Raw genomic sequence first — 17,089 nt, forward strand, 5'->3', positions numbered from 1 at the left:
ACGTCAAAGACATCCATCAAAGACAATTGGTTGAAATCGGAGTCGAAGTTCAAAAGCCAACGTTGCGTTGTCAGACTTGTCCTCGTTTTAGCAGCAACCAAGCAACCGGACAGCACTCGGAAGGCGAAACTAGGGCTATTGCAATTTGCCCACAGTCCCTGAAGGTAGCAGACGTCGTCCTGCGGGGCGGGGCGGGGCGGGGCGTGTTTGGACTGACTGGCAAGGGCACACAAGACTGGATGTCACTTGTGTAAGTTAGCGCTAATTAAGAGCACGATCTTATACTTGAGATAACCTTACACTATATGTGAATACTGCACGTGTTGTCAGTAGAACTATGGCCGACGTGTTATGAAACGATTCTATCAAATGAAGCTAACGTGACGCTAACGTTTGTCTGTCCAGGACTAGCTCGCTGCTAGTTAGCATAGCATTTGACTGTCCCGGTAGCTTGCTAGCGTTAGCCACCCGGCATATTAACCGGCCAAGTCATGTCGATATTGTGGCTAAAAGGCGACCTTATTGAGAGGACATTTGCTATTTGGGCCTAAGCGCCGATTTGGGGGAAATAATGCACATTTGCAATGAAAATCGGAGCTCAGTTGATGCCACTTTCATGACGGACGACGTTGGATTCAGTTGCGTTTAAGAAATGTTGCATTTCACGTCGTAGTACTAAAAGTCATATTTCTCACGCCAAAATGTAGCTTGTCCACTAACCGTGTGTCGATCAACACATTCATATTGTCAGTCTACGTGATCTCGTCGCCTTATTATCATCATATCCTATTTCCATCGCATTGTTCTAATCTGATGAAAGTCGATCAATCTACAATAGTAACTCATGGGCGTTTTTAGATTTTTCTTCTCACTTTTTCTCTCCCGTACTGGAAGAGAAGAACAGTTGTAGTTTGTTCTTGACTGGTTAATTCAATTTGAGCTGCCACTGCCGGCCGGTCCTTATTTATTATAAGCTTCTGCATGTCATGTGCTAGTCGAGTCTTTGAAATGTCATTGCAGTCGTGGATGCAAATGTTACCAACTTCCCCATGAGAATCCTTGTCATGCAATTGCTATCATGTCACATAGGAAGCCCAAATCCCAACGTAAGAATAATTCAAGCGACAGAGCCATGCAATGGAGTCAACTCCTCGCTAACTGTCTCTCGTTTAGGTTCTCGAGGGGGACTCGAACCGCAGCCGGAGTTTGGATTTCAGTTTCAACCATTTGAAGGCTGGTCGACGTCCATGTGACTTTGCAGCCTTGCTGCAGGTCATGGTGACATACTGAGTAGTGTTGTGTGCTGAATGGCTGTCAGCAGAGGGGGTCTTCTTGCCTTCTGGGTGGGTTGTGTCCGCATCCATGGCAGAAGGCAGCCCATCACCAAGCACATCAGGAGTCGTCGTCAGGTAATTAGCTGGCCGCAAATAACCCTTTCAACAGGAACCGTTCCATTCCATGGGATTAGGACTTTGGCATTTGTCACATCCATCGAGTCTGTGTCTTTCAGCCGATCGATTTGCAGCGGCTCTGCCCAACCCGTCCTCTCAGCAGTGCATCATGGGCCCTGGCGTCGCCCAATCGCACGAGGTATCAGACGGTGAAGCAAGCGCTTGTGTCGCATCATCACGTCAGCTGGCCGCAGGGGGCCGCTTACCTGGACGACCACTGGGAGGAGCCGCTCGGCCTGTGCGTGCTGGTGCGGCCCAGTGAGTGGAGCGGCCTACGCACGGTGGTGGAGATCCCACTCTTTGGTCAGACAAGACTAGCGGAGGTTCCAGGAAGTCACGAGTCCACCGACTTTTCCTTCCTATTGACAACGGTGGACGGCAGCAGAGAGGATGACATCAGCATCGGCGGCGGCGGCGGCGGCGGCGGCGGCGGCAGCAGCAGCAGCTTCAGGAGAAGCGGCGCGCACGGCCAAAATAGACAGCACAGCTGTTTCGGAAGCCTCTTTGAAGCCGAGAGTTGCCCCGCGCCCTTCGTGTACGGCTCTCGGTTTTACTGTTTCCATTCCCCGGGAACAGACGCCACGGCCGGCGGCGGCCCGAACTCTCGGCAGGGTATTGGATTGGAGAGAAACAAGATGGAGGAGTTTCCCTGTCATCCCGACCCTGTGTATAGTCGTGATGTAAGAACAGAGGGCTCGCAAAATGAAAGAGACAATGAAGGAGAGCAAAAGCTGGCCGTGGCATATGACAGACTAAGGACGGAGGTAGGCAGGCACACCGTGACAAGATGCTTTAGCTGAGATCGATGCGCTACAGAGAAAGTCGCTGCTGAATCTCTTTCCAAACAATTGAACTTCAATGCTTATGTTGAGTTGTGCACTTAACAGTATTAACAGTTGAATAGCTTCATGCTGCAGGGATTCAGCAAGTTTCCTTCAAATTGTGTGACAACTTTCCTCCATTCTTCTCGTTTATTTAGTGAAGAGAATGAGCATCGAGACATGTCATCTGGTAACAAATAATGGGAGTTTTTTTTGGTAATACATGATCTTTTGAACCATTCTTTTACAGCTTCCAAATTTCTTTCGTAAGAATCACGACTATACCATGTACTCCCGTGACGTTGAATTCATCAACGGACTTGTCAACACCAAGACCAGGTAGTATTTTTTGATTATATATACCTTCTACTTTTTTAAATCTTTTACCCCCTTCCCCGCATGCGCGTGTGTGTGTGTGTGTGTGTATATGTTAAGTGTACTGCTGCTAACATAGGAGTTTCCCCATTGAGGGAATAATAAAGGATTATCTTATCTTATCATTAGGCTTACCTTAGCTTGAGACTATGATAGTCTTTCTTTTCTTTTCCTTTCTTTTGTGACCGGCCCATCCATCTCTTGCAGGGGACGTGCGATCTACCGACTCAGCACTTCGCTGTGGCGCCTGGTGTGTCTGTTCTATTTCACCGACGTCCGGCTGGAGGTGCTGAAACTGACCAAGCACGTGGAAGACGGGACCATTAAGGCTCGCTGGAGGCTCCGGGGCCTTCCCTTCCTGACACTGATGCTTCGCTTCTACCGCAAAGACAAATCGCACCTGTACAGGTAGCACCGGAGTCTTTTGGCTCCATTTGAAAGCAACCCGTCCGTCCGTCCATATGTGTCATTATGACTGAATGGCATCTTATCTGCTCCAGCTCCTATGACGCTTTCTCCACATTCTACATAGGACGCGATGGACTCATCCATTGTCATCAAGTCGAAAAGGTAAGAAAGTAGCTGCGGATGTGGCTTGGCAGGCAGCTGAGGTGGGCTCGCTCCGGTTCTCAACTTTTTCAAATAGCAAACTTTTGTGATTGTGCAGGTGATGCCAGCTCAGCCCCCGGCCCTGCCCAGAGTCACGTCCCTCCTGGCCAGTGCTTTAGTAGCTCTGGGGGTGGAGGAAAACCGACCCGCCCTCAATCTGCTGCCCTCCCTCTTGTCATCGCTGCGGCAGCTCCGACAATGACGCACGCATGCACGCACGCACGCACGCACGCACGCACGCACGCACGGCGCTTGGAGCCAAACCATGTCACACTGAAGACTCTTTCTTCGGCATTATAGGAACAAGAGCTGTAGCACAACCCGTGATCTTCTTGCTTTTGGATTAAGTGCACAACTCGCACAGCTATTTGTCTCAACTCGTAACTGCGGCATTTTAGGTCAACTATCACTTAGTACATTTACTAACTGACCGAGTGTTGTGAAAATGCTACAACACGCAACTTTGGTTTACCATCGCCTTTCAAAGTTACTTGTTGATCGAGATGCACTGGAAGGATGTTGAATTCGGTCTTCTTCCATATCTTTTCGTCTGCATCACTAGATGTTCGTCATCATATCTTCTCGCATACTGTTTCCCAAAAATGCCTAAAATACTCCGTTAAACATTGTCACTGTCGATGTTTGAAGCTTAAAAAGCTGTCCATGTGCACTATGATGGCATTGAAAAAAACAACAACCTTCCAAACTGAATAAATCACTTCACATACTTCAGGTGAAACTGTTTCAAATAGACTTAGCTAGATATGCTATTTAGTCTTGTGTACTTTATTTAATGTCAAATATTACTTTCCGCACGAGTGCGCCACTAAATTTGCTTGATTTAACTTTCACGTGTGCTTTTTGCATGACCTTTCCCCTTACAGAAATGAAGTCACGACAAGACTTTGATCCACCCAGACTTGTTCTAGTTGATATTCAATAAAGTTCCCAATAATGACAACAATTGTTGAGTCTTTCATGCTGACGTGCACATAAATCATGTCCGCAATGTAAATGACGCCAATAAGTGATTAAAGCAGCTTTGGCATCCTCGTAGGGTGACCAGATTTGGGGTTCTGAAAAAGAGGACAGCCAATCAGGAGGTGGGGGTGAGGCCGGGCGGGTGTGGCACTTTTCACGTTCAGTGAAGCTTTTTCCCTAATAAACCGGCCTGTTATTAGGTACACCTGAAAATGGCGGCGTACCTAAAGGAGTGTCCGTGTGCCGTCACAGATCAAACAGCCAATCAGAAAGTGGGGGTGATCACTTTTCACTTAAACCAGGGGGTGTGGACCTCCAGTCCTCGAGGGGCCGCGTTCCAACATGTTTTCCAAGTGACCCTCGTTAAACACACCTGCGTGAAAAGTTTTAGCTCCTGCAGAACGTGAAAGGAGCTAAAACTTTTCACGCAGGTGCGCTTAACGAGGGAATCACACGGACACTCCATTAGGTACACCGCCATTTTCAAGTGTACCTTATAACAGGCCACTTTATTAGGGAAATATCACGGTCAAAGGTCACAGGTGTCAAGCTCTAGTCCCCGGGGCCGCGTTCCAACATGTTTTCCAAGTGACCCTCGTTAAGCGCACCTGCGGGAAAAGTTTTAGCTCCTTTCACGCGCTGCAGGAGCTAAAACTTTTCACGCAGGTGCGCTTAACGAGGGAATCACACGGACACTCCATTAGGTACACCGCCATTTTCAAGTGTACCTTATAACAGGCCACTTTATTAGGGCAATATCACGGTCAAAGGTCACAGGTGTCAAGCTCTAGTCCCCGGGGCCGCGTTCCAACATGTTTTCCAAGTGACCCTCGTTAAGCGCACCTGCGGGAAAAGTTTTAGCTCCTTTCACGCGCTGCAGGAGCTAAAACTTTTCACGCAGGTGCGCTTAACGAGGGTCACTTGGAAAACATATTGGAACGCGGCCCCGGGGACTAGAGCTTGATTGCTACCTGTGACCTTTGACCATGATACCGTTTTACGTGATGTCGGAAATAAATAAATACATAAAGAATGAAGAAATAAAAGACATTTGAAATAAGAGACTTTATTTCCATCCATCCGCTTGTTGCGTGATCCAAATATTGACGTAATATCCCCTTCACTGCATCGGGAAGCTGATCTAATACTGCTATGGAACATGATTAAAGCTCACTATAAAATAGTAAAATACGAATGACTGAAAAAATCATCATGTAAAAGAGTAAAATACAAATGAGTTAAAGCATTTTTCATCTGATGTAATGATCTCTACGACATGAGGTGGGTTATAACATGAAGTTCAACTTGACAGCAATTTAAAAGCTAACGTAACACGTTTGTACTGTACCATGTTTTATATGTTCGAAGAAAACATTTTGTATTTCATTTTCTCAACACGTTCCACTTTCCAAATGCTCACTGGTATTGAATCTTTTTCGAATACTCCCAAAATGAGAATGACTCTGTCAAATGAAAGCATCCGTCACACAAATATTTGAGCACAGGAACACACACACACACACACTTGACTCGTGTTCACATTCTGCTATGCATCTTCTGCAGATTAAGAGTCATCTGAGGAGAAAGCTCGATGCGTGTTGGGGAACTTTTGAGCGTTGTAGTCGGGATCTCCGAGCACTCGCGCTTTGATGTCCTTCTTGACCTTGGAAGCAAAGACACAAAGCTTCTTTTTACATGTATCCATAAGTGGGGGAAGCAAAATCAAGCACGAGTATTAAGAATCTTTCGATAGCTCATCCATCCCCTTGCCTGTGTGGCATAGGCATCCTGCAAATCGGGACGCTCCAGCTCTCCCTGGAGGCTGTTTGCGGCAGTAACCGGCAGGGCTCCAGCAGAGCGAGCGGCTCGACTGACGGCGTCTGACAAGGAGAGGCGGGGTCCTTGGCCCTGCGTCATCTGAGGAGGGAAAGCGCGCTGCCATCACGTACCGTTCCTCTCCACTGTTCCGTAAACAGTTGGGGACATTTACAAGAACAACCATCCGGTGAGCAGAGCAGGGACTTTCCCGGCCCACTCCACAATTACAGTCGGAAAATATCAAGGCGCTTTGAAGATGGACCTTTCTCCTCTTAGCGGGCATCCCGTGTAGGTAGGCGTCAGACAGCGGCGGCTGTGCTCGGAGCTTCCTTTGAGAATGCAGATCGTGCCTGATGATTGGAACCCATTCCTGTGGAAAACATTTGCCCAGGTTCAAATTGGAATTGGCCTTTTGAGGAGACGATGTACTGTACGTCTGTCTAGTCCCTCCGCAACATAAGCACGCTAAACATTGTTTTCGGAAAGTCATTTCTGGTTTGGATCAATCAATCAAAATCATTCACTTTCTTGGACTTAGTACATTCATACTTACCGGTGGAAGAGACGCTGCCCACGGCTCCACCTCCCGGGTCAGCTCCGGCCGTCCGGGCGGGGTCACGGCAGATCCCGGGGGCGGGTTCTCTCGGCCGTCACCGGACCATGCCTTGGCCTCCTCTGCTGTGGTTGCTGGAGAGAAAGTCTCCTCCATCTAGAACACAGATCGGAAGTGAGTGTCCTCAGCTTTCCATGACGACTGACTCACTCACTCCATGGAAATTCATTTAGGAAGAGATAGGATATATGCAATGGCTACTCAACTCAATTGCTTCAAGAGAAACTTTCTATTTCACCTCTACATTCTGACTCTCAGCTGGCTGTTGTCCAGTGTCTGCTTTTGCTGCTGCTGCTGCTGCTGCTGATTCTACTGCTGCTGATTCTGCTGCTGCTGCTGATGCTGCTGCTGATGCTGCTGCTGCTGCTGAAGCTGCTGCTGCTGATGCTGCTGATGCTGCTGATGATGCTGATGATGCTGATGATGCTGCTGCTGCTGCCCTCTGGTCTTCCTGAAAAGGCATCAACGTTGATCAATGTTGTGAAAGCAAATACGGACGATGCTGCTGCGTTGAATATATTTGCAGTGGTGTAACACTACACGGCGAGCATTTCAGTAAAGGCATCCGTCATGTTTACAACACAAAAGACGCTCAGTCGGTGCTTTGCGCTTACCGATACGAGTATGACGTAGCGCCGAATGTGATCCCGGGTAACTGGGTTGTGCTCCAGAATAGGAGTCAACCTCATAGACATCATACTGGTCAAACAGTTCAACAAACTGGGATTCCCTTCTGAGAACATTCTCCTCTGCAAACACACAGAGCAAGGAGAATTGAGTTCCTTGACTCTTTTGTAGTCCAAACAAAAAGGCTTCTCATTGAAATATACATTCATAGATTGTGTGGTGTACTAACAATGCGGCGGTTGATGACAGCGGTCAGAGCTCTCTGCTCTCCTCCCAGACAATACAAGTTGAGGGCAAGACACTCAAACAGACCTTGGGTGCACAGCAACAGCAGAGAGGGGCCAAAGGTGGCATCTGAAGCAAAAACAAGAGCAAACTAAGGAGTCACACACACACACACACACAAAGTCTTACACTTGAAGTGACTTACCATTGCAGCGCAGCACATGTGAGGCTATCCCTGTGAGCTGTTGCCTGAGGAAAGCTAGGTTGCTCTGAACGATGTCCACTCCATCGCGTACCGCCACATTTGACTAGGGAACAATCATGTGGCCAACTGTCACTTACTTCTCACTCCACGCTCAATACATGAACTACGTGAAAGGGCATCGTTTGCGTTCGAGGATGGATGTCCTTACAAAGCTCTCCGCAATGTACTCCTCCAGACCATTGATGAGGTCATCAGCTGCTCTCTTCATTCACAGCAAGCAACAACAACAACAATACGTGATTATTGATGACGACGGGCGGCACCGTCACGACAGCACTTACAGCCACGTTGGCGTCAGTGGGCTCTTGGCCGCCGCGCAGGTAGTGATGGCTGAAGAATTCAGTCAGCTGGGGACGGATGCGGCTCAGAGGCTGAGCGTTTCCGTGAAGCAACAGCACCACGTCCATCATGGAAGAGCTCTGACACACCAGAGACAACAGGTCGCCAAAGAAGCCTGCCAACGACAACCATTTCAAATAGGGAGCGACGGATAATCCCGGTTTATTCTTTTCTCCCTTCGTTCACACGTACCCACGGCCCCTCCCGATCCAGGTGTGAAGAGATTGCTGCTCTGAGAAAGACTCTGAATAAACTGTGCGATGCTCTCTCCGTTGCCATGCTGCGCCGCCCCGAGCGAGCCGGTCATCGTCGACAGCCCTCCTTGCACGATGCCGGTGAAAAGCTCCGGGCTCAGAGAGCCGCCTGTCTGCGAGGCGGACTCTTCCGTCGTGTCGCCGGCAGCCGGCTACAAAATACACAAGCGACACAAATCACGGTTAGTGGGAAAAAAAAAAGGGCAAAAAGTACTTCGTGGCCACCTTTTTAATATTCCTCATTTGATTAGAATGCCTTCTGAGCTAATTAAGAACTTGCTTCATAAATGCAGAAAAGATGAGCAAAATGTAAAGCTGTTTCAACAAACCGGCACAAAGTCTGACATGTTCTGAAATAAGCCAGGCAGAGTGACAGTGATGGAGGGTGCCACTCCAGAACCAGAACCAGAAGCAGAACTTCCACTTCCAGGCAGCATAGAGCCCAGGAGTTGGGCCAGGTTTGCCCCAGCACTGCCACCTAGTGGTTGATCCACAGATACTCCCGATGGCGGTGGTGCCGGTGCCGATGGCGGTGGCGGCGCCTGGCCAGTAGTGTTGACAGAGGGACCAATAGGAGATGCGGAGGATTCGGATGACTGGGAGCTGGCTGAAGATGAATAACTTGTCGTATCGCCTGAGAGAGAACATTTGAAAGCAAAGATTTCTTTTTTGTCCTCAATAAAATGCATCTTTACCTTGCACGAGAAGCTGTCCCACCAGGTTGCTGATCATCTGGGCGAGGGAGGAGCCAACTACAGGTGTGCCCTTTTCATAAAAGAAAAAGAAAGGAGATGTTGGCACAATTTCTACATCATATTTGATTTCATCTGTTTGTTTTCTCCCTTTACTTTCATTTCCTTCTACAATGTGGGAATGTTTTGCCCCAAAATATCCAGCACTTCTCACATTCACTGATGTCATAAGTCTACATTCCTCACTTCTTCTTTTTGTATTTTTCGAACAGAGAAGTGAAACAGATCAAGGGTGTTGTAAAAGTTGAACTCTGAAATGGCGTTGTAAACGTTGCATTCTTGTGATTGGCACCAAACCAAAATGTACTCTGTGAATGCTTTGGTGAGGTTTGCATGAATTCACCTGTCCTGCTTGTTGGCCTGCTACAGGCATTGCAGCACGGAGGTTGATGGAGGTCCCTCTCGTTCCCGTAGGATGTGAGATATGGGGGGAGAACGGTGGTCTGGTGAAGATCACTCTGGCCTGAGCGGGCGGCGCCGAAGAAGCCATCCCTTCATGACCGACTGCGGAGCCCGTCGTGTGTGTCGCTTGATTGGCTGAAGCCGCCGCCGCCGCCACGGTAGCTGCTTGGTGGGAGATCTGCTGGACGATGGCTTGCATGAACTCTGGGGGCAATCCTGGCAAGTTCATAGATGGATGGATGGATGGAAAGTTTAGTTTTAGCATAGCGAGTATCAACGTTACTCCAAAGACGCACTCACCTGGTTGCACTGAACCTGTGGCATTTGGCGGTCCAGAACTTGTATCACCTGTCAATAGCAGAATATTTCAAATGCCTCAACAAGCAAAATGTGTCTTCATTGTAAAGAAATACCATCAATGTTCATATGCATCATGACGACAGGCTCCATAGTCTGGTGGGTGATCCTGATCACCCGGGCTCCTTCCGTGGTCTCGTTGGCACGAGGAGGAGGCGGCGGAGCCTGCGCGGAAGGGAGGTGATCGGATCGAGATGGCCGGCCAAGGTTTTCTCCAGCAGGTCCTCCGTTTGCCGTGCCCACGTTTACCTTAGGAAATGCCACAAAATGATTCTGTCGGCCTCGATAACAATTTCCACCGTGAGCGACAACATGTCGACTCACCGGAATGGGCACGTGCGGCAGACCGGACCGGACTAGGACAGGATGGCTATGCTGAGTCACGGGCCGGAGCACATACAGGTGACGTGGAGGAGGGCTCGCCAGGTTGCAGCGAAGGTCACCCAGCACAATCAAAGCATTGCCCAGAAGACGTAGCGCATCTCCAGCCATGTTGAGAACGCGTTGATCCTCATCTCGTTCCTGTGTCTTAGATTCGGATCATATTGCATTCCTCAAATGCTTTGGGCACTTCTGACATGAACACCTTTGATACTGATGATCATCTTTTCCTTTTGTGTTATCAATTGATCACGTGAAGAAGAACACGAAACATTTTCCTCGTTAGTCTGCGATGAGCATGCCCTTTCTCGGTCCTTACATTGTTGTTGTAGTCTGCCGACGTGGCCGCCCCGAGGATGGAGTGGGTCCTCTCTATGAAAGGACGTAACCTCTCCTCCACCCTCCGCACCTCAGACAGAATGGCAACAAACTCTGCTGGCCTCAGGTGACTGTCAACAAACAGAAAATCCTTCTTTGTTTGGAATAGTCCATGAGACGCTTTCATGGCTTATCCTGCCTACTTTGTGAGTGACACTACTTACTTGGGTGGTGTGTTGGGTGCCCCTTCAGTCTGTGTTGAGGTGGATGCTGCTGCTGCTGCAGCAGGGGGAGCATTGGTTTCCATGGGTAGTGATTCTTCAGCGATTCTGCCCGAGGTTGACGATGCTGTTGAGGATGAAGAGGTGTGAGGCAACTCTGATTCTGCCTGCGAACCGGAAACACCCTGCAAAACAAACACGTCAATTCACCCACATATTGCACAAATCATAACATTCACCACGGCGACTCGTTTTTTTTTTTTGAGGGGGTGATATTGCAAAATGACCTCCAGCCTTTGGATCAGAGCGTGAGCACTCCGAAGCAGGTTCTCAGCCAGTTGCACCCTCATCCGAGCTTCGCTCTGCACCGACTGGTCCAAATTAATCTGCACGTTCAGCGAGCCATTGCTCTACACATGCAAACACCTATCAGCTTTTGAGGATGAATGTTGAAAAAGATTGGTGAGAATGATGACCCTTTACCCCTGTGCTGGTGCTGACCCGGGCATTTCTTCCAGACTCACCTAATCCAGGCATCATCTGCTGAACAGAGAAAAGAAATTTCAAGTATCGAAGGCAAATGTCATGTTCCCTAACATGATATGGGCCAGTGTTGATTTAGCAGATGACTATGAGCAGATTAGCACCTGTACGGCTTGGGGTTCCAAAAAGTTGACAGGGAGGTTGAAAGTCCCGAGCATCACGTAACCGTTGCGATCTTGAGGTGGGGAGGCGGCAATATGACCGCTGCTGTCCTCTGCTGTCCCTTCATTGGATACCTCTGCACCCCCTGAGCCAGTCCCGGTGCTTTGAGGTGGGGCACGCTCCACCAAATGAATCACCTTTCCGTGTACATCTGAAGGAGAACCATTGAGGTAAACGAGGCGGCGGGACTTTCATGACATTGCGTGAAGCGACGCAAAAAGTTTCGCTTCTCGTTGTCCGACACATTCAGCTCCAATTAACACCCGTGTTGTTTGCCTTACTTACTGTACGTAGTCAGCGTTTTGTCATCTTGTAGCACTCTGCCTTGGTAGATGAGCCGCTGCTTGTCCACTGGGATCTCCACTGATGACGCTATGTGCTCCTTGAACTGCCTCACAGTCAACTCATGGACAACGGAGAGAACAGAACGGTCAAGCAAATGTGGCATGGGCGGGCGGACGGACGGACGAACTCATTCATGATGGCACCAGCATTACCTCGCCCCCGACTTGATAGCTCCTGCTCTGTGAATCCAGAGTCTTCACGGTGACATCAGTTAGACTCGAATCCGCCATATTACAATGTTGTTATCCACAAGTAAGAGCTAATAATGTATACTACTGACCATTAAGGACGTTGGCAAAGCAACGCCAGTATATTTCATATGCACAGAATCAGACATAAATCAAAGTGACAAGCCTTCTTATTGTTATTAGCCTCGGAGCGAGCACGCTAACATTCCTAGCTACCAGGAATGAGCAAAATAACGAAGACACGTTCGACCGGTTATTTTAGCTGAAGACTAAAGTAATGCAGCATTTGAATTATAAACCAGTCAACTGCGTTTGGTTTCAAAAGTGACATGTAAGATAATTAGCACACGCAGTTTGGTTCAAGAGGTAAGTAGCAGCCAGTTCCCAAAATAATACACGGTGACGTCAAAGGACCCAAAAGACGTCATAGGAGGCGTCTTTCGCATGCCTGAGCGTCTTTTCGTCAACGTAGCCAATTGTTTGACGTTGTATGGATTCAAAAGGAAAAAAAAGAAAAAAAGAAAGTCATGTTCCAGTTACGATATAGGAAATAAGCGAGTTGTTTACAAATTAAATATGCAATGGATTTTCAATATTTCGACCATGGTGCGATCACCTATGACAAGTTTAAGCATGATCTATTTCTTTTCTTGACCGTTTATGACTCGCTCGAGGACGAGTGTGTGTGTGTGTGCGCGTGTGTGTGTGCGTGCGTGTCCTCTCCGACAAGTTCAGACACACGTCAAGGTGTGGCGAGTCATGGGGAGGAGGCCAGTGCCTCAAGTGTCACTGGAAATACTTTGCGGAATTTCCCCCTCATGTCTTGTTGGCTATCTTTTGAAGGAGGGAAGTCCAAATGCGACGGAGTAGCAAGAGTGTCGACGCTGGTTGAAGTCATATTTTGCGGACTCTGAGCCTTTTATTGCTGCAAGCGCCACCCACGGGATCGGCAATGGAAATAGCCTAAAACACCTGGAAAGAGAGGTAATCAAGTTTCATTCTTTCATTTATGATATGAACGCATGTTAGTTAAATGTCTGTGGCAAAAATCGACGATTTACTATTTGTTTGGCACCCTACCCTACCCTACCCTACCCTCCACTTTAGCTTCAAGTAAAGCCAAGGTGTGACGATAAAGCATTCTGCTCAAATCAGTGCCATGAATGCTTGAATCATGTTAGTCATTTCTGATGCGGTTCATCTCTGTTACAAAGTTGATATACGGCCAAATGACCACGACGTGAACAATTCCGACTCTGGCTTCACTTGTTTGTGCAACTCTTTCTATGACTCATTATTCCATTTGAACACTTCCCCAAACGCCAACAATCATTCATTCAACAGCCTGCGCACCTTAACCTATTTTCTTTCTCTCCTCCTTCTGCTGCAGCTCCTTCCATTCCCTGCCCCTTACTACCTACCTACCATCTCTCATGGCCAGTCTGCGGAGATTCAGCTCCGAGGGATCCCTCCTGGATCTTGATTCCTTCCCATGGAGGAAGACGGAACTAAAGAGAGCAGAAAAGGACAAGCGCCGAGAATCTGGCACATACTCACTTGATGTCGCTGAAGTCGAGATAGGTGGAGAGCAGCGTCCGATCGTTCAGGAGCCAAGTACCAAGAGAGAACTCGTTAAGGAGGTCAGTGTCAGTGTGGAGGACCTGAGAGAGCTGGACAAAAAGAGCAAGAGCCACCTGGACGTTTGTGGCTTCGGCGAAGGCTATCGGGCCTACAGTGACGGCCAACTGGCCCCGGCTGCAAAGGGAAGCACGGAGAGTGTCGAAAGAGATGAGCTACCTTCTCCATCCGCGTCACTTTTCTCCCATCCATTTTCGCCTAAATCTCAGCATCGGCACCAGCATAAGGCCAAACTTTCAGCAGCTAAACTGCACCTGAAGAATCTGTTTGGCCAGGTAGCTCCCAAATTTAGACTTGCATCGTGAAGTACTCCCATGTTAATGATGTGATGTATTTCAGAGTCCCCATTCCTCAAACTCCAACCTTTCAAACACAGAACCCAAAGACAGGTACGAACGATACGATGGATATCTTGTGACTTCAGATTTGGGCTGGACGCTTGGGCTTCAAAAAAAAACAAAAGCCCAACTATAATTACCGGGGGGTGAAACCCTTTTTGAAACCAACCAAAACATTCCGGCTCGTCTCTTTTGCGTCCACAGCGCCAAAGAGAGGAGGTCGCGCCTGCTCTTCATGCGTCAGTGGAGCCAGGTGGGCCACAACAGGAGGCACGCATTAAGTCGAGAAGAACTCGAAAAATGGGGCGAGTCCCTGGACTACCTGCTGGCCAGTCCCAGTGAGTACATACTCATCTGCTTAAGAGCTAGCCCCTCATTTCCTTGATTGATTTTTCCTCTCTCTGGAATGCGTATCCACCTCAATTATTTCCTGTATCCTTGTGAGATCCTCTCATAAACACACCTGGCCTCGGTGAGCCTTTGAAAAACGTCACGTTTTCAAAGGTCCTATGTTCCGAGGACAGGTTTTGTTAGCGTGACTACTAAAACGGGCTAGTGATTCACAGTCACGCCAAACCTGTAATCGAGTGAAAGCTCAAGAGTGAAAGTGTTGCTTGTTAACATCTGACGTCGCGAAATAAAGTCGTTCATCTAGTCTTTGATCAACAGTCAGCTGTCGTTAGCGGCACAATGTAACCTACTGAGAGATTGGTCTGATATTTGGGTGATCTTGATGACATCAAAGGGGCATGATGGTTTAAAACGGTGATCAACGTTAACAGACTGAAGTGGACAAGAGCGTATATCATTTGAGATTCTGGTAAGTGATGTTGGCGTTTAATGACGTCAGTCACTGAGTGCTGTGCAGTAAAGCCAGAAGAGCTGCAGGACTTCCTGAGCCAGCCTGCTGCTTGCTTCTCTGAATAGACTTGATAGTAAGCACCTCCGCTGTTAGGAATTGCTTTCGTCTGTCCCAAAGCCTTTCCTGTTGGAACTTGAGCTGGAAGGTGGTGGTGCTGGTGGTGCAAGATGTGAGATTTCCAAACCTCTTGACGACCTATTCCTATCACAAATCCAACTTCCAAGTAGGCATCACTTCAGGCCCTTGTGACTTCATATCAATGCAAAGTGGGAGTTGGAACTCGCACACTATCAGCCCACAAGTGCGTCATGCCAGGTGGCCCGTCATGCTCCGTCCTCGTCAAAAGTGGAGACGGACGGGAGAGTGGCATCGACACTGTTCTTGTTGCAATTGACACTTACTCTCATCTTCCTCCTTCTCTCAGCCGGCCTTTCGGTGTTCGGGGCATTCCTACGTGCCGAGTTCAGTGAGGAAAATCTGCAGTTCTATCTGGCCTGCGAGCAGTACAAACAATCGTCCCACAACTTCAGCTTGCAAAGGAGGGCAAAGGACATCTGCGACACTTACATCCGACCCGGTTCGCCTCGGGAGGTACGGGCCTGCTTTTCTGCTCATTCTGGCTGCTCGTGTACTTACTTTTGTCTCCGTCCAGGTGAACATCGATAGCAAGACCAGGGATCTGACCATCCGTCTGCTGCAGGCTCCTTCTCACACGTCTCTGGCCCTCGCGCAGAAGCGCATCTACTCGCTGCTGGACACAAACTGTTATCACCGCTTCATCCAGTCCAACATCTACCTCTCTTTACTCCGGGAGGCCGACTAGCAGAGCAGAGCCGGGCCGAGCCGAGCAGAGGCATTTTGATTGCAGAATGCGATGGATGGCCTCGGATACTCCCGCACCAAAAGGACTACTAGAGCAAGAATAATCATGTCATAATAAAAACACAAGAATAATAAATGAGATAAAAGACTGCTCTGAGAATAAAGCGATTTTTTTTTTTTTTAGAAGACCGAGAAATTTGAGGATATTACAAGAATCTAGAGACTGCCTGATATGAATTGGGTTATACCATTACACCGTATAATATTTGTAAAGAAATGTAGTTCATGATGAACAAATCCACCACAGGTGATTTTTCTTTCGACATTTGAACAATCTGAATTAAAGTGCTCATACCAATGCTTAGGGTGATTTTGTAAAACACGAACTTTGTGAACCACATTCTCGGTGTATAGCAAATATTTCTCTTTTTGCTCTGACAAACATGAACGTGTGTGTCTTGAACACGTGCTGAATTCGGAAGTGTTTTGTGCAGCTCTTTCTTCTTGGGTTGGAAAAAGAAACGCTCACCCATTTCCATGAGCCGTCAAAGTGCGCGTGCGGCTCTTTAATCATTAAACTCCTTCCGCGTCGCTGCCTAATGTATGCCATTCCTCATTCACTTAGCCAGTTTCTTTTACCAATGGAGAGAAAAAACAGGTTTAGCCAGACTATTTCTCTGCTCGGTGAGAAGCTACTAGAAATGAAAGTCTGGTTGTTATAGCTGCACATGGTGCATTGCATCATACATTTGCCATCATTGTTATTTGAGTTGCTGCAAAATCATGCACTTGTGCTCAGCGGCATCCATTGAAATACTTTAAGCTAGCCACTGAGCCATTTCGTGTGCTCAAGAATGAGTCACAGTGCATGGGAAAATGCCACAGGGTCTGCCTGCGTGGCTGCCTGCCTGCGTGGCTGCCTGCCTGCGTGGCTGCCTGCGTGGCTGGCTGGCTGGCTGCCTGCCTGCGTGGCTGGCTGGCTGCCTGCGTGGCTGCCTGCCTGCCTGGCTGCCTGCCTGCCTGCGTGGCTGCCTGCCTGCCTGCGTGGCTGCCTGCCTGCCTGCGTGGCTGCCTGCCTGCCTGCGTGGCTGCCTGCCTGCCTGCGTGGCTGCCTGCCTGCGTTTGTCTCCCGTCAGCTTCAAACCGAGTGGCAAAGGTCTTACAACTCGCTTACCTTTCTTTCAGTAGAGTCAAGTGTAAGTTTGAGAACATTCTACTTGCCCATACTTTTCCCTTTCCAACTTATGTGTCACCCCAAAAATAGGATTCCAGGACAAAGTTGAATCTGTCTTTCCGGCCCTTGACTGTTACCAGTGATTTACACCTTGTTTAAACGACGATTTGAAGGTGTGTCAAATCATTTTTTTTCCCCAACCGAGAAG

The 17,089-nt window shown here is 48.4% G+C and overlaps 3 protein-coding genes across 12 annotated transcripts; 2 read left to right on the top strand and 1 right to left on the bottom strand.

The window, feature by feature from the left end:
* The first annotated feature begins 117 nt into the window (after window positions 1-117).
* Window positions 118-4,217, top strand: c11h6orf136 (chromosome 11 C6orf136 homolog). 4 transcript variants are annotated; one of them, XM_037263609.1, is made up of 9 exons: window positions 118-250; window positions 1,174-1,409; window positions 1,511-1,859; window positions 1,893-2,215; window positions 2,523-2,611; window positions 2,855-3,055; window positions 3,148-3,217; window positions 3,315-3,460; window positions 3,518-4,217. In XM_037263609.1, exons 2-8 carry the CDS (start codon window positions 1,308-1,310, stop codon window positions 3,456-3,458), a joined length of 1,278 nt encoding a protein of 425 aa, XP_037119504.1. In that variant the 5' UTR covers window positions 118-250; window positions 1,174-1,307; the 3' UTR covers window positions 3,459-3,460; window positions 3,518-4,217. The 4 variants fall into 4 exon arrangements, with proteins under 4 accessions (XP_037119504.1, XP_037119501.1, XP_037119502.1 ...); XM_037263606.1 differs by having other exon boundaries at window positions 1,511-2,215; XM_037263607.1 differs by having other exon boundaries at window positions 1,511-2,215; window positions 3,315-3,457; window positions 3,494-4,217.
* Window positions 4,218-5,283: 1,066 nt separating this feature from the next.
* Window positions 5,284-12,489, bottom strand: bag6l (BCL2 associated athanogene 6, like). 7 transcript variants are annotated; one of them, XM_037263594.1, is made up of 25 exons: window positions 12,012-12,489; window positions 11,800-11,917; window positions 11,457-11,665; window positions 11,293-11,352; window positions 11,097-11,219; window positions 10,813-10,994; window positions 10,590-10,719; window positions 10,214-10,417; window positions 9,946-10,138; window positions 9,833-9,880; window positions 9,474-9,736; window positions 9,074-9,143; window positions 8,708-9,012; window positions 8,317-8,530; window positions 8,067-8,239; window positions 7,934-7,987; window positions 7,726-7,828; window positions 7,525-7,649; window positions 7,283-7,417; window positions 7,094-7,119; window positions 6,907-6,979; window positions 6,609-6,764; window positions 6,318-6,425; window positions 6,008-6,154; window positions 5,284-5,900 (listed from the first exon to the last, which is right to left on the bottom strand). In XM_037263594.1, exons 1-25 carry the CDS (start codon window positions 12,087-12,089, stop codon window positions 5,802-5,804), a joined length of 3,396 nt encoding a protein of 1,131 aa, XP_037119489.1. In that variant the 5' UTR covers window positions 12,090-12,489; the 3' UTR covers window positions 5,284-5,801. The 7 variants fall into 7 exon arrangements, with proteins under 7 accessions (XP_037119489.1, XP_037119488.1, XP_037119487.1 ...); XM_037263593.1 differs by having other exon boundaries at window positions 9,474-9,748; XM_037263592.1 differs by having other exon boundaries at window positions 8,708-8,778; window positions 8,857-9,012; window positions 9,474-9,880.
* A 289-nt stretch (window positions 12,490-12,778) lies between these two features.
* Window positions 12,779-15,885, top strand: si:ch211-152p11.4 (regulator of G-protein signaling 1). The gene is made up of 6 exons (XM_037263614.1): window positions 12,779-13,031; window positions 13,438-13,960; window positions 14,025-14,074; window positions 14,228-14,361; window positions 15,310-15,476; window positions 15,538-15,885. Exons 2-6 carry the CDS (start codon window positions 13,481-13,483, stop codon window positions 15,706-15,708), a joined length of 1,002 nt encoding a protein of 333 aa, XP_037119509.1. The 5' UTR covers window positions 12,779-13,031; window positions 13,438-13,480; the 3' UTR covers window positions 15,709-15,885.
* Window positions 15,886-17,089: the final 1,204 nt, after the last annotated feature.

This window comes from Syngnathus acus, chromosome 11, assembly GCF_901709675.1.
Source record: "Syngnathus acus chromosome 11, fSynAcu1.2, whole genome shotgun sequence".
In the NCBI taxonomy this organism is placed as follows: Eukaryota; Metazoa; Chordata; class Actinopteri; order Syngnathiformes; family Syngnathidae; genus Syngnathus; species Syngnathus acus.

What these genes read in the sequence shown, in the direction of transcription:
- c11h6orf136 (XM_037263606.1), top strand. Translation starts at nt 1,308, where the DNA reads ATGGCTGTCAGCAGAGGGGGTCTTCTTGCCTTCTGGGTGGGTTGTGTC. An exon ending in GACAAATCGCACCTGTACAG is followed by an intron (nt 3,056 to 3,147) that starts GTAGCACCGGAG and finishes TATCTGCTCCAG; the next exon opens with CTCCTATGACGCTTTCTCCA. An exon ending in ATTGTCATCAAGTCGAAAAG is followed by an intron (nt 3,218 to 3,314) that starts GTAAGAAAGTAG and finishes GTGATTGTGCAG; the next exon opens with GTGATGCCAGCTCAGCCCCC.
- bag6l (XM_037263589.1), bottom strand. Translation starts at nt 12,089, where the DNA reads ATGGCGGATTCGAGTCTAACTGATGTCACCGTGAAGACTCTGGATTCA. An exon ending in CAGGCCAACAAGCAGGACAG is followed by an intron (nt 9,144 to 9,473) that starts GTGAATTCATGC and finishes TTTTATGAAAAG; the next exon opens with GGCACACCTGTAGTTGGCTC. An exon ending in AGTACATTGCGGAGAGCTTT is followed by an intron (nt 7,829 to 7,933) that starts GTAAGGACATCC and finishes ATTGTTCCCTAG; the next exon opens with TCAAATGTGGCGGTACGCGA.
- si:ch211-152p11.4 (XM_037263614.1), top strand. Translation starts at nt 13,481, where the DNA reads ATGGCCAGTCTGCGGAGATTCAGCTCCGAGGGATCCCTCCTGGATCTT. An exon ending in AACACAGAACCCAAAGACAG is followed by an intron (nt 14,075 to 14,227) that starts GTACGAACGATA and finishes TTGCGTCCACAG; the next exon opens with CGCCAAAGAGAGGAGGTCGC. An exon ending in GACCCGGTTCGCCTCGGGAG is followed by an intron (nt 15,477 to 15,537) that starts GTACGGGCCTGC and finishes GTCTCCGTCCAG; the next exon opens with GTGAACATCGATAGCAAGAC.